At 49.3% G+C, this 15,762-nt stretch overlaps 1 protein-coding gene across 1 annotated transcript in view; it reads left to right on the top strand.

The window, feature by feature from the left end:
• Positions 1–1,374: 1,374 nt before the first annotated feature.
• RADIL (Rap associating with DIL domain) overlaps positions 1,375–15,762 on the top strand; it is a 72,438-nt gene continuing 58,050 nt past the window's right edge. Inside the window, exon 1 of the mRNA XM_021708649.1 lies at positions 1,375–1,964. Coding sequence (XP_021564324.1) covers positions 1,430–1,964 — 535 coding nt within the window. The 5' untranslated portion in view covers positions 1,375–1,429. The remainder of the gene's footprint in view (positions 1,965–15,762) is intronic.

Here is a 15,762-nt window from a genome sequence, read left to right as displayed (position 1 = left end):
GAGGGCGTCTGGAAGCTCTGACTCCTAGGTGACATTAGAAAGAACCCAGCTCGCACTGTTCGCTTTGAAGGTGTGGACAGTTCCACTGTTAGTTCCTGAAGGGTCAGCTTGGCCCCTTTTCTTTGGAAGGCTTTCCTAGTTACTTTCTCCGGCCCTACACAGGCGCCTTCCTTTCCAGAAGTCTTTGGCAGTGTCGCAGAGCTGTGGGCAAGTCAACCTGGAGAATATTAATTGACTTCGGCTGAGTTTAGTTCCAACTCGTGTCACAGTGGCAGCTGACCGTGCTGTTTTCACTGGGACCAAGGTCTTTCTTTTGAGAGTCTTCTAGAAAATACACATTTCTCCTGGCTCATTAGTCTGCCTCTGCATTTGGTGAGAACACGAATGCAGAGGTGAGGACAGTCATCAGGAAGGGGCGCACAGGTCTGCAGTGTGCCCTACGCCATGGGAAAACCTCAGCCTTTGTAAAGCAGAGGCCTACCTCCCTTCTTCTCTGCCTCGTACTCCCATAGAGGTTTGTACGGGAGACTGATAAGCTGTCTGGAACGCTAGCCCCTTGCAGCTCAGAGGGCATTAGAAGGATGGTTTTATCGCACACCAGGGCATCCAGGGTTGTGTTTTACTTCCTCCGGAGATAGCATCTCTGGCCTGAGGGCCTGGCTGGGCCTGGTGGGCAGAACGCACACATTCCGGTCATGCCTCCAGCGCTTCTGGAAGGGGCCTTTGTGCCCACGGTGGCGGTGAGGACATTCTAGCGCTGCCACCCCGAGAAGTGGCTCCTGCAAGCCGGGACGGCTCTCTGGCCTCATCGAGGACCGGACCCCCCGGGTCTGTGTTTGGAGTCTGATTGTTTATTCCTCGGCTGATGTGGCTGCCCTGTGCCGGTGTTCCTAGTTCCCTGGGTCTTGGACGGGCTTTCCGCATCACAGCCTGTGGCGTGGGAGAAATGGAGTTCACGGGTTGCCTGCGAGTTGTCTGCTGTCATCCTGTGGCTGGAATGGTGCCGGGGGCAGAGCCAGCCCTGTGGATCCTGCCCTGCCGGGCCGCCTGTGCTCCATGTCCATTGCCGTTCCTTGATGCCCACTGCGTGGTGGGCACTGCGCCCAGCCCTTCCTGGAACTCCGTCGTCAGGCTTCCTGGTATCGGCCTTCCCCGAAGGCGCTCCAGCCCACTCAGGCCTGCTCTGCCCCTGGTGCCCCACGGGCTCCAGCCAGGCCCCCGACGCAGTGCGCTGTGGGCACTGGACCATGGCCGCATGTCTGAGGCCAGGGGTGCCGATGGCCCCTCATGTTTGTTAGGGCTCACTGAGCATCGTTTGCTCCTGGTGCTCGTGGTGGTTGGTGCTAACCCTCTCGTATTTTCTCCCAGGCCGCGGCCTCCCCCCACTGGGCTGGAGCCCTCTGCCCTTGTCCGTGAAGCCCTGCTCACCATGTTTTATGGGACCCCCTTCGTCATGTCTCCGCCCAGCAAGAGCAAGCTGAAGCGGCAGAGCCAGCTGTTGTCCCGTGTGCTGTCCCGGACGCTGAGCTACAAGTACCGGGACCTAGACGCCACCTTCTCCAGCCTGGGCGCCAGTGATGACCCTGCCGAGCTCTCCACACAGCTGTCAGCGCCTGGCGTCCTGAAGGTGTTTGGGGACGGCGTCTGCACAGGCACCCACTACAAGAGCGTCCTGGCCACGGGGACCTCCAGTGCCCGTGAGCTGGTGAGGGAGGCGCTGGAGCGATATGCCCTGGACCCTGCGCATGCTGGCCACTACGTGCTCTGTGATGTGGTGGGCCAGACCGGGAGCCCCGGGCAGCGGTGGCAGGCCCAGTGCTTCCGGGTGTTTGGGGACAGCGAGAAGCCCCTCTTGATCCAGGAGCTATGGAAGCCCCGGGAAGGGCTGTCTCGGAGGTTTGAGCTGAGGAAGAGGTCGGATGTGGAGGAGCTGGCCGCCAAGGAGGTGGATACCATCACGGCAGGTGAGGAGGGTAGAAGGTTCCAGAAGAACCGTGGGTGTGAGCGCTGAGAGGCAGGTCAAAAAAGGAGAAGGAGCAGCGCAGGGCGTGCATTTGGGGACGTGCAGGGACCGGCTTGCTCTGTGGGAGGCAGTGGGAGCCTCTACGTGGGTGTTTGGGGGTTTCCTCTTGAAGTCATCGTTGTAACGTCAGTGGTCTTGGAAGCTGTAGTTTGCTTACGCTGCATGATGCCAGCTAGGGGTCTTTAGTGGCTTTCCACATATTCGTAAGTCTTTGGGGCCCAGTGTATCCTTCTGTCTCATTGGATTGTTGTCCAGCTCTTCAGTGGTCATCTCATTAGCCTCAGAGAACCGTGCACGCCTCAGGAAAGACAGGGTGACAGATGTACTGCGGCAAGCCTCCGAGACCCGAGACTGTGGGATTTTGGGGCAGTCAAGCGAAGGACAACGCGGGAAGCCTTCCCAGCCACGACCTACGCGGCACTGCCAGGGTGTGCTTGCTGTGTAGCGGGCCTGGGGGTGCCTGGGGCTCTTGGAGACCTTGAGGATGGCCCAGCTTGGGACACTGTCCTTCTGAGCAGGGCCAGGAGCAGGGCAGCTTTGGGTGTGTGTCCCAGGCTTGAGAGGCCTGCGACCTGGGGCCCACTGCTCTGTCTGGTTCTTATTCAGTTGGTGGAAAGAAGTTGATTCTCTTAACAGGCACGTGTCATAAAAACAATTTTACCAAATGCCAAAAGATCCTTCCACATATTTCCAATCATATTTGACTTTTTCTTAGTTTTCTGTAAACATGATTGCCTTCCACAAAAAAGTGGGTTTAGCCTGTGTTGCGTGGAGTGAGAGGTTTAGTGGCTGGATGAGTCCTGTGGTTGATTTTGCGATGCTCCAGGGTGGAAGGCTTGATCCTTGCTGGCGTTTCATATGTGTCTTGACCGTTCACTTCCTCTAGTTCTGCTTGTAGTGTGAGTCTGCCTTGTACTTGGCTCTCAGTTTGTGAAGCCAGGTGGTGGAGGGGTCTGCCTCACAGGCCGAGGTCTCTTGGGCCTGACCAGGGTTCTGTGTTGCACAGCTGTGGGAGTACCACCGCTAGTGTTATGCAGCAGTGGCCCTCTCTGTTACTTCAGGCAAACTACTTCACCCCTTTGGCCTCAGTTTCCTGATCTGGAGAATGGGGATAATAAGGGTCAATGAACTGTGTGAGGAGCACCTAGCATGGTGCTGGCTATGGCTTTCACTGAGTCGCAGCTGGGCAGCATTATTACTGTTATTAACGGTCAGCAATTTGTTCCTTGTGCACACAGGCAGTGGCACCAAGGGGTGGGGGTGGGCAGTGGGCATGTCCTGGCGGGAGAGTGGTTTATCACTGACATTGTTTAGGTTTGCTGGCATGTGGACATGATAAAAAGCAGACCAACTTGAGATTGCTTTTATTTTTGTCCTTAAAGTCTCCCAGACAGGCACCCCCTGGTTGCCTGCACACTGGGGTTCTTCCTCCCCACGAAGGCCGCTGCTTGCAGGGTCTGGTGTTCATCCTGACCCCGCTTTGTCATGGCCCAGTGATCCCCCTTGGAAGGACCAGTGATCCAGCAGAAGGGAAGTGGTGCCTCCCCCTGCAAGGCTCGGAAACCTGCTAGGGGGAAGAGATGGTGAGGGTGAGGGGACCCATATTCTGCTCCAGGACAGAGGGTCTTCTGTGAAGACCCAAAATTGTGGTCATCCTTCTGTGCGCTGCCATCTCCACCCTGCGGCTAGTAGAGAGCACGTGGGACAGGCCAGCGTGGGTCTGCTGTGTGGCCAGCGCCAGCCTTTCCTGTCTTGAGGGCCTGTGCTCTGTGTCACTCAGGTGAGGTGGAGTCCTCGGAAAGCCACCCTGCTCTCACAGAGGATGCTGGTGTAGGACGGCAGCGGCCAGGCTGTGTGTTGCAGGAGCAGGAGATAGTTTTACGCTCATCCACCCCTCTGGAGTTGTTCCTTCCCCATTAGTCAGGGCAAGAGGAAGTGCCACTGCTCCATCTGCCTAACGTGGTGGTGGTTTTTCAAAACCTGTGGAATAAAGAGTCCACTAAGCTGCCTAATTGTACCGGCACATTGTCTGGACGAGCGTGGGTTGTGTTACCTGCCCAGAGCAGGCCCCGGGGAACCGTCCTTCCTTGCTGACCTTTTCTCTGGGAGTGGCCCAGGCACCCCTGTGCCTCCTGCCGAGCTGAGGTCTGCAGAGAGTGGCTGGGTGATTTGAGATGGACTGGCTACCGCGGGTGTGTGCACATGCTCTTGTGTGCTATAAAATGTAGAGTGGGCCCCTCCATGGAGCCAGGCCTAGGCCAGACTCTGGAGAGAGCCAAGTGGATCAGCCAGGCCAGCCAAAGGTGACCCTGTACAGACCCTGCCCACAGTGGAGGACCAGCATCAGGGTGGGAGTCGACTTCCCATCCAGAACCTTTGTGTGAGAGTCTGTGTGATTCGCCTTTGTTTTAAAAATTTTTTTTAAAGTTTTTTTTTAATAGAGAAAGGTTCTTGCTGTGTTGCCTGGGTTGGTCTCAAACTCCCGACCTTAAGCAATCCTCCTACCTTGGCCTCTCAGAACACTGGGATTACAGGTGTGAGCCCCAACATCCAGCCTGTTTGGTTATTATGATGATATGTGGGTATGTGGACACAAAAATGTACACACACAGGCCGGGCGCTTATGGGGTCTCACGCCTATAATCCCAGCACTTTGGGAGGCTGAGGTAAGAGGATTGCCTGAGCCTACGGGTTCAAGACCAGCCTAGGCAACTTAGTGAGAGACCTCATCTCTATAATAAATGAAAAAATTAGCTAGGCGTGGTGGCACACGCAAGGCGCATGCTTGTAATTCCAGCTACTTGGAAGGCTGAGGCAGAAGGATCGCCTGAGACCAGCAGGTTGAGGCTGTGGTGGCTGTGAGCGTACAACTGTACTCCAGCCTGGCAACAGAGTGAGACTCCAACTCAAAAAATGTACACACACACATACACACAGGGTCTCACACTCTGAACCATGCCCCTGTGTGAAGAACTTGACTCTGGATTTGGAGGTACCTTTGTGGAAAGGCACATTCCTTTATCCTGCTTCTGAGATTTTCCTCAGACTGTCCTGGATGCGCCTTCCTAGGAGTGCATGTTGCTGAGCGTGGTGCGTCCCTGGTTCTCACCTCCAGTGGGACCGACCAAGAGGCAGAGATCGGGAGTCACTGCAAAGAGGTCTGAGAAGCCAAGAAGTTGTTCATTGTAATAGCACAGCTTTTGGTGACGGTCATCCTGAAGTTGGAGTGATGGGGAAGAATCTGGAGCTCTGCAGTCTTCCTCATGGGGGAGGCTCTTCCTGGCCTTCCTGACTCAGGCGGTGCCCTCCACCTCACGAGCCCCATGAAGGGAAGCTCCGTACCACCCAGGCTGCTGGGTGTCCTGACCTTCCTCGGATGCTGGTGTGCAGGGTGGGCGTGGGGCGTCTGCTGTGGTACCATCTCCTCCCGCAGCAGGTTTTGCAGCCTCACAGGGGGAAGCACCACTTCCCTCTGCTGGATCACTGGTCCTTCCAAGGGATCACTGGGTCATGACAAAGCAGGGTCAGGATGTACACCAGACCCCGTAAGCAGCGGCCTTAGTGGGGAGGAAGCACCCCGGCATGCAGGCAGTCAGGGGGTACCTTCTGAGATCGGCCCCCCAGCACAGGTCATGTGTCACTGTGAGTGGCATCTGCTGCAGTGAAATGAATCCTACCGAGGTGGGCACTGTAGTTTTCAGAAGGATGCAGGGTGGGAGGGTGGCATCTGCCCCGTCGGGCAGGCCCAGTGAGTGCCCTGCACATGCCAGGGCACCTTCAGACCTTATTTCTTTTCCCAAAGAACCAAAGGTGGGGTTGTCCCTATTCCCCAGTGAGAGAATAGGTAGACCTCCTCTGGAAAAAGTGGTGAAGAGGGGGAAGGAACCCTGGCCTATGCACGTGCGTGTATGTGCATGCATGCATGTACGTGTGTGTGTGCATGTGTGTATGTGTGCGTGTATGTGTGTACATGTGCATGTGTGTATGCATGTGCGTGTGTGAATGAATGTCGGTTTTCCTAGCCTCAGGTTTTTGAAGACAACAACACCGTTTTTCGTCATTCCTGTTATTGTTCCTATTATTGTAGAAAACTCACCCTGATTTGAGATTAGCTGGGCTGACAGGTTGCGCTAGTTTTAGAGGAAATGTGTAGCTAGGGCCAAGGGCTGGCATCTCTGGAGTTCTCTGATGCTTCCAGAACACAGCTAGGCCTTTCCCCTTCCCAGTGCCTGGGATTCCCCGGCAGAATCAAGTGGTAACAGTGAGTCGTCAAGAAACTTTCATGAGGGTGTGGAAGTAAGACCCACCCTGTCCATCATTCGTCAGCCCCGGTGCTGCGCACATTCGTAGTTATGCACTCGGGCACGGGCACTTTGGGGTTTTTTTCCATGCACATTGCCTTTTTGTAGCTGCAGTTTCCCTTGATGTCCAGATTGTCAGACTCCTGGGATCTGTTGTGGAAAAGGCTGGTGCTGCACTGTGACTGGGCTGGAAGTGGCTGTCACTCCCTGTTCCAGGAGGCTGGTATTTAGGGCCCATGCCATGCAGAGAGGGCCTGGGCCTGTCACTGAGATAAGACAACACTCACTTAAGCTCATGCTCACCAGGGAAGGGTGACGGCCAGGCCATGTGGTTTATGTCAGGGCTGTGGACAGGCCAGGGAAAAGGGTGGCCTGTGTTCATGGGAGGACTGAGCGTTGAATCGGCACAAGGGCCTAGAAAGGCTTGCTTCCCTCGTTTCCTTCTCCTCCTTCCTTTCTGACAGAAAAGTGCATTTAGGTTGAGTTTCTTGAGCGCAGTCTCATGACAGCCAGGGAGTCTGCTGTGGGGCGGGGGCGTCCTGTGGGAGGCAGCGTGTTGAGGAGGGTGATGTGCAGAGCTGCTGTCTGTGCCCCGGATGCGGCCTCCAGAGCCTGGGGGTGGGTGTGTTCCTGGGAGGCAGGGTCTCCTTCTTGGCTTTGGGCCCCCTCTTCTAAAAAGGCAAGCTTAGAGAATTTTTAAAGCCACTTAGATTTGAAGATAACTCTGCCGGCTAAACAAAGGCTTGGACACCAACCGCAGCAGTCATTGGACTTTTGACCGAAAAACTGCCCATCAACTGTTTGGTATACAATAGGTGATTGTTAAATGCCTGTGGCAGGGCTGGTGCCCTGAGGAGAGAAAACTCCTCTGTGGTTCTTAGCTTCCACATACAACCAAGACTCCAGAGTAGGTTCGGTCAGTCTTCTTTGTGAGGGGTTGGGGAGTGAAGATGGGAGGGTGGCGTGCGCGTGGCGTGGCCGTCCAGGAACACAGACGGTGGCTTAAATGACCGAGGACCATGCCACTCCAGCCACCTGACAGCACAGCGTGCCGCCCTCCCCTCCCTCCAAGTCCCACATTGGAGGTGACAGGTAGCGGCAGGTCTGTGTCGTCAGCGCCCAGCTCTGAGCTTGCGTTTTATCATCCTCCCTTGTCATTTGTGGACAGGCAGCAAGACTTGGACTCCCTGGTAGCAGCTGGGAATGTTCGGACTCCGGGGGCCGCCGTGTGCACACACAGAGTCACTGCTGCCTTCCTCTGCCAGCTGGGTGCTGTGGATTCTGTCCTCCCTCGTCCCCAACCTCCCTGTGGTCGTTTTCTTTTGAAATATTTTTCTTCCACCGTGAACCTGCTTTTTAACCAATTCTTATCTGAGGATGAAGGAGTGATCTGGGCTACTTTTCCTCTTTGTGTTTAGGAACAACTGCCTCTTGAGCGAGATTTCCTTTTAGCATATTCCCAAGGACAGAATCACTGTGGGAAACATTTATTTTATGTGGTTTGGCTGGAAACAAAAAACCCCAACCCCTTTTTCCCCAGCCTAAATCGAGAAAAGTAACTGAACTTTAAAGACACATTTGAGCTTTTCCAATTCAAACAGAAAACAAAGTTGAGTCGTTACTTGCTCACAGCCAGTTTCATCCTTCAGTTTACTGCTTAGATTTTTAAAAAATTGATAACTTCCGTTTGAGGATAGAAGTACCATGTCAGAAGGAGACTCACGACCTGTTCTCCCCTGAGCTGGGTGGTCCCCTGGTGGGCAGTACCTCCTCCTCCCTAGAGACAGGGAGACATCTAGCCACATCCCATAGGAGCCACTGGTGGAGTTGAGTGCTAACTCCAAAAGCACAGAGGAGGTCATCGCTGGCATGGAATGTTTGAAAGGTGTGAAATATAAGACATGTTGGCAAAGGTTTGGTCTGGGGGACATTACAGGGAAGAGCTTTAGCTGCTGCAGGAAGCCTGCACCTGTGGAGTGGGAACGGGCTGAACCCAGGCCTCGGGGAAAGGCCATTTGGGTATTGCGTTGAGGGTGTGGGTGTGAGGAGGGTGGGAAGAATGCCAGATGTTTCTCCGTTCCCAAATTCTGTGATCCCAAGTTTAACATTTTTTATTTCCCTAAGCATTGGCCCTAAATGAGAATTCTCAGAATGTTAAGAGTGTGTTTGCAGTTGTCATGAATAAATAGTGATTTTATAACTGAAATAGCACTTCACTCATATTTTCCAAAACCTCTTTCCTGTTTCACTGAAATTTAGAGGTTCTAGAAATGTGTTTCTAAAAAATTCATTAGCTGGCATTTGCTGTCTAGCTAGTACAAGAAAATGACCTGCTTCTTGATAACTTTTTGTATTGTACCAAATTTCAGTAAAATGAATAAACCTTTTCAAAGTTGTCTTGAAACAGGCTGACGTAAGAACAAGATTTTGGTTAAATGGAAATCAAGACCTTACTTTGTCTCATCGACAATTTGAAGCATTTCTAAGAGGCATTATAACATGTTAGCTATTTTATTATCAACTTTGAAGCCATGTTAATATCTGTGGGTTCCCAACAGGCGACTTATAATGTTGGTTGAAAGCTGTTTGGGGATGTTTAAATCATGTTGAGTAGTGGTTCTCATGGTGCTAGATAATAAACCACACAGAGAATGCTGGCCAGACACACATCTTTTGTCTTGAGGATTTAAGTGGCAGAAGTGTTTCCAGAGGTTTCAGATATATACAGAGTAAAAGCAGTAAACTGGGCCCGCGTCCACCTTCTCAGCTCTGCACAGAGTGTCTGTCTTTGTGAAAAAGTCCAGATTCCCAAATTCCTACAAGAGATTGGAACAAGACAAGCAAGGGTGGGAGGGAGGGGCCTTACTGGTGTTGAGACGTGCTTTAAAGCCATGGTGATTGAAACTATGTGATTTTGGGGGCAGAAAGAGACAAGTAGACAGAGGAAACAGAGTAGAAAGTGCAGATACTGACCAAATATCCTGTGGCAATTTGGTGTGCCATAGAGCGAGCACATCACAGATCCTGGGGAAATGATGTCAGGATTGTTGGCTTTGGCTCTATGGAGAAAAAGAAAATTGGATCTGAACTCCAAATGCCTCAAGGACCTAGATGTCAAAGGTAAAATTCTATAGCCAAAAGAAAGATTTCACAGATAAGGCTTAAAAAGTGCAAGTTATCTTGGGGAAAGGTAGATATGACTATACCAAAATTGAAAATTTCTGTTTGCCGGGCGCGGTGGCTCAAGCCTGTAATCTCAGCACTTTGGGAGGCGGAAGCAAGATGATTGCCTGAGCATAGGGTTTCGAGACCTGCCCGAGCAATATGGCGAGACCTTGTCTCTACAATAAATCAAAAAATTAGCCGGGTGTGGTGGCACATGCCTGTGGTTCTAGCTACTTGAAAGGCTGAGGTGGAAGGATCACCTAAGCCCAGCAGGTCGAGGCTGCGGTGGCTGTGAGCAGGCTACTGCACTCCAGCCTGGGCGACAGAGTGAGACTCTGACTCAAAAAAAAAAAAAAAAAAAATAGAAAGAAAGAAAATTTCTGTTTGATCAGTGACACTGTATAGATAAAAGGCAATACTCTGGGAAAAAGTGTTTGCAATAACTAAAACTGACAAGACGAATAACTAGAATAAAGTAATGAATGTCTAAAGAGCCACAAGAAAAAGACAAAACACCCAGTAGAAAACACGAAGCTGGTGCAAGTGTGCAGTTGGAACAGGGAGAAGCTGCAGTGGCCACCGAGCCTGAGAAAAGGCCAGTCTCACTGGCACCTTTGCCGTGTGGCTGCTGTAGCAGCAGAGGAGGTTGCACAAAGATTTAACCTCTCCAGTCTCTAGTAGAAGGCGAAGAAGTTGTGAGGGTTGGGGATAGCCAATCAGCAGTCTGCTGCATATATACATATATAGTATTTAAACAACAACAGTTTGGCCAGTGTAGTGGCTCCTGCCTGTAATTCCAGTGCTTTGGGTGACCAGGGCAGGAGGATTACTCTAGCCTGAGACACATAGTTAGACTGTCTTTACAAAAAAAAATTTGTTTTAATTAGCTGGGTGAAGTGGTGCACGCCTGTGGTCCCATTTCCTTGAGATGCTGACATGAGAGGACTGCTTGAGTATAGTAGTTCGAGGCTGCAATGAGCTATGATCATACCACTGTACTGCAGCTTGGGCAACAGAGCGAGACCCTGTTTCTATTTAAAACAAATGAACCCACAGTTTATTTCCCTAGGGTAAGAAACGAATGAGGCCAAAGTCAAGGTTATAAAAGTTAGTTTTACTCTGTTCTGTAGCCACAGACTAAATGCCTGACTCAGGTCAACCATCTCACCTGTATGCAGAACTGATTAGAACAGAGAAGGCAAGCACAAGCTTCTGTCTGCTCTGTGTGTGTGTGTGTGTGTGTGTGTGTGTGTGAAATCTTTTGGCAGATGATCTGGTGGGTCAGTAACATCGTTTTCCTTTTTCATTGCCCTTCTGTCTTCAGGAACCACTGGTGAATTAAAGAATACCATTCCCACTTACCTACCTTTCATGTATTTGGATTCATATAGATCTTTAAAACATAACGTTTTATATGTATGTTTAATTTACACAAGTGGGATTGTGCCGTAAAGTTCATTGTTGTAACTCACATTATGTTTTCAAGATCTGCCCGTAGTGCACTGGTGCACTTTTGACTACTGCATAGTTTTCTGTTATGTTCCCTGTTCCGCTAATCACAGGCACTTAGGTTGTATCCAGCTTCTTCCTACTACAAATAGTGGCACAATGAACCTCTTGAGGGCCTGCACAGATTTCTCTGGGGCATTCTTCCAGGAAGGGAATTGTGGACTGTAGGGCATATGTGTAATTCATTTCCCAGTAAGCACTGCTGGATGGCAGGCTCTCCAGACTGGCTGCAGGGACAACAGGGAGCAACATGTGCTTTTGAGGCCCTCCTTACCCTAGGCACTGTCTTAGTCAATTTCATGTTGCTACAGTAGAATAACTGAGGCTGGGAAATCTATATGGAAAAGAGGTTTATTTGGCTTCTGGTTCTGCAAGCTGGGAAGTTTAAGAGCATGGCCCTGGCTTCTGGCAAAAGCTCCTGTGCTGTGTCATAACATGGTGAAGAAGGTCAAAGGGGAAACAGGTGCAAAGAGAGAAAGCCTGGGGGCCTCCTGGCTTTATAACAACTACCTGTTCTTCACAAGAACTAATCTATGTCTGAGAAAACTAATCTAGTCTCGCCCAAGTGACTGGTTGGTGTGGAGGCTCCCACCTGTAATTCCAGGGCTTTGGGAGGCTGAGGCAGGAGGATCACTCCAGGCTGGGACATATAGTTAGACTGTCTCTACACCTTTTTTTAATTAGCTGGGTGAAGTGGTGTATGCCTGTAGTCCCAGCTTCTTGGGATACTGACATAAGAAGACTGCCTGAGCGCAGAAGTATCATGAGGACAGCACCAGCGTATTCATGGGAGATCTGTCCCCATGACCTAAATACCTCCCATTAAGCCCCACCTTCAACAGTGCCACTTTGGGGATCGAATTTCAACATGAATTTTGAACAAACCATATCCAAATCATAGCAGCCACTTACCATGAGACTGCCTTACCCCTTACTACCCCTGATCGGTCTTTTCAAATCAAAAGTTATCACAGTATAGTGGAGTGCTATAAACGTGTGGCCATAGAAACTCTGCAACCTCTTGTGTGAGCAGCTATGAAATGAGTCATTAAGTGATTTTCTTTTGTTTTGTTTTGTTTGAGTTGGAGTCCCACTCTGTCGCCCAGACTGGAGGGCAGTGGCATGCTTCCGGCCACGGCAGCCTCGACCTGCTGGGCTCTGGCGATCCTTCCACTTCAGCCTTCCAAGTAGCTGGAACTACAGGCGTGTGCTGCCACGCCCAGCTAATTTTTGATGTAGTGTAGAGATGAGTTTCGCCAAGTTGCCCAGGTGGGTCTCGAACCCGTGGGCTCAGGCAATCCACTTGCCTTGGCCTCCCAAAGTGCTGGGATTACAGGCTGAGCCACCAAGCCCAGCCATTAAGTGATTTTCTTAAGGTCACAATGTGTAGATTTGAAATTGCCCCTCCATCTAATCGGAACTCAAGAAATGGATTTTCTGGATCAAGTCACTGGATTTTCCAGCGACTCGAATGAGAAATATGTTTTGGTTCTCATTTATTCATTTGCTTATTAACAAATATCTATTGAGTGGCACTTGACTAGATGCTGGATATATAGTGGCTGACAAAACAAATAGTGTTTTCAGAGAGCCAAGAGTCAGGTGGATAATAAAATCAAAGATGCAATCACTCAGACATATATAGTCGTGCATTGCCTAACAATGTTGATATGTTCTGAGAAATGTGTTATTAGGCAACTTTGTCATTGTGAGAACATCATAGAGTGAACTTACACAAACCTAGATGGTAGAGCTCACTCTGCACCTGGGTTGGATGGTGTAGTTTTTGGCTTCCAGGCTACAAATCTGCACAGCCTGTTACTGTACTGAATACTGTAGGCAGTTATAACACAGTGGTAGGTATTTGTATATCTTAACATATCTAAACATAGAAAAGGAACAGTAAAAATACAGTATTATAATTTGTAGGGCCATTGTTGCCTATGTGGTCCATTGTTGACCAGAATGTCATTATGTGGCACATGACTATATCTACACATTGTTTTATGTGCCATAAAAAAAGCATACATGATAAGTTAGAATGGAGGCTGGGGAAATTCACTCTGGGGAGGTGAAATTTAAGCCAGTCTCAGAGATGAGAACGTACTGCTAGGTAGAGAGCAGTGGGCAGTAGGTGGGGCAAAAAGAACTTCTGGGCAAAGAGAACAACGTTGTGCAAAGACCCAGGGATGAGAGAGAATGACACAAACACAGGCAGTGACAGAGGTCTCTGCAACTGGAGCATAGTGGGAAGGTTTAGGAGATGAGACTGGGCAAATAGTCAGAGGAAAGAACAGTCTAGGTTGTTAAGTATTTTGGAGTTTACACTAAGTGTAATGGGAGGCTATCAAGTGGATTAAAAGACCTCTGGCTCCTGGTAGAGAATACTTTGAAAGGGTGAGTAATAGGAGATTAATTTATTGTAGAAGTCTAGGTGAGAGATGATGGTGGCTTGGACAAGAGTTATGAGGGAAAAGGTGGAGAGAAACGGAGGGATTTCAAATATATTCTGAAGGTAGAATCAACCGTATCAGTAAGTGAATTGGAGGTTGAGGATGAGAAAGAGGGAGGTGTCAAGAACGACTCTCACGTTTCTGGTATGAGCAACTGGGTAGAAGAAGATGTTGTTTCCTAAAATGGAAAATACTGCGAGAGAAGCAACTTATGTGGGAAAGGGTAAGTGCTTTCTTTAATCTGTTAAGTTTGCGACGTTCAGATGTAGAGGGTGAATGTGGGCAGTCAGATGATATGGAATTCAGAAGAGAGTCTGTTTATAAGAACTTAATCTGTAATATTTAAAGCTGTGGAAATCAATAGATTATCCTGGTAGTAAATGTGCATACAGTGAGGAGAAATGAGGGCTTAATGTGGAAACTGGAGGAATTCCAACATTTAGAAGTCAGATAATGGAGGAGGAGTCAGCAGTCACTGAGGAGTGGCCAAACGTGTAGAAGATAGTACAAAGAGTGGGGTGTCACAGAGGCCAAGATTAGGTTACCATAGATCAAAAAAGGTGTAGCTCATTGGAGTCTTGGATTGGATAACATGGAGGTCACCAAAGACCTTTCTGATGGCAGTTTTTCTGGAATGTTGAGCATGCAAGCCAAATGGAAATAGGTTAAAAAGAAGGGACTTATATTTCTAGCAATATGTGGGATTAATTATCTTGAAAATTACTTCTGTTAAAGTATTTGGAGATGCTGTATGAATATAACAAAATACTTTTTAAACAAATAGCTGAGTGCCCAAGAAAATAAAGAAAATTCCTAGGGGTGGGCAACAAAGAGGTACTTGAAGCCGCAGTATCTTAGCTGATTCTGAAACTATAATTGCCCTAGAGGCATTTGCCAGTCTTGGGGACTGAGAAACTTAAGTATAATGGCTGCCCAAGAAGAGATAGAAAGCCTTGGGACCTTAAAGAGCAGGGAGTTAGAACTGAGACTTCCAAATACAGTTGGAATCCTCAAAAGGGTGACACATCAAGTGATAAAATGGAATAGGAAGAATCTACTACCTGGTGAAAGAAGATGACAAAGTTATCTTTCTTGACCTGTGTGGGGAAAATTAAACTCTTCCCTATAATTGAAAGCCAAACTTCCTTTCGCATGTATTTGGGATTCAAAATTGTACCACCTACATGGTGTGGATAATTCCTGGATAAGAAATTAAATTACACTGTACGCAGTTTGATAGTGTACAAGGATATCTGTTGGAAAGAAAGCAAATCCTCTCTGTAAGGACACAGGCATCCCAAGCCTCATGAGAAATGAGCTCACAATCCAAAATTACAAGATACAAGATACAAGGTAATGTGGCTCTGAATGAGTCTGTAGAAAACAACAAATTATAAAACTAGATTCTCGAGGGCATTCGAAATTGGAATTGTTATAGAATACTAAATAAATACGTTTAACATGTTTAAAGAATTAAAAAGCAGGAGGACGAAAACATGAAAGAACAGAATGCTATCCAAAAAGGCAGAGAAGACTTGAAAAGAACAAGATATGTTTCTAGTAATAAAAATGTAAGTATTTAATATTTCAATGATGTTCAAACAGCAGACTAAATACAATTGAAGAAAGATTTAGAGAGCTTGGAGGTAATCTGGCATCACCCAGAAACACACAGAGTGTGAGACACACAGAGAACAGAACCAGAAGGTTTCTCACGAGTCTAAATGAAGAGAATCGAGGATGGTGGTGGAGCATCTTTCCAAGGCCATGGCTGAGAAGCTTCTGGAGATCATGAAATGAAAAGCACGATGCTTCTAATTCAGGAGTTACAGTGTAGTCCATGTAGGGTTCATCAAAATAAATCTACCCTGGACACACAGTGGTGGAATCGCAGAACACTGAGGAAGAGAAGGGATTTTTGCAGCTGCCAGAAGGAAAGACCGACAGGCAGCCGCTGACCCTGACGCAGAATTCTCAGGCGCCTGAGACCCCCAAAGACAGAACGGCGCTTCGGCGAGTGGCCGGAGCAGAACGCGCAGCCCAGAATGTTGTCCCGGCTAAGCCACCATCCAGGAACCGGCCGAGGAAAGCGAGACGGGGCTATTTCCCGCCAACAGTTCCCGCCACGCAGGGATTTCTGGGCTCCTCAAGGATGCGCATTAGGGGAACGAGGCCTGCAGATGCCCCCAGAAAGGGCGGAGATCCGGGAGGTCCGGCGATGAGCAAAGAAACGGGTGGGGGTGAAATCGGTAAGTGCGAACAACGGTGATAACGAAGAGCTGAACTCGGCCGCTTGAAGACCACGGCGAGC

Source organism: Carlito syrichta, unplaced genomic scaffold (assembly GCF_000164805.1).
Source record: "Carlito syrichta isolate Samal-C Ts95f unplaced genomic scaffold, Tarsius_syrichta-2.0.1 Scaffold143255, whole genome shotgun sequence".
Classification (NCBI taxonomy): Eukaryota; Metazoa; Chordata; class Mammalia; order Primates; family Tarsiidae; genus Carlito; species Carlito syrichta.
Note: the sequence above shows the minus strand (reverse complement) of the source record. Positions and strands in the feature narration are given on the sequence as shown.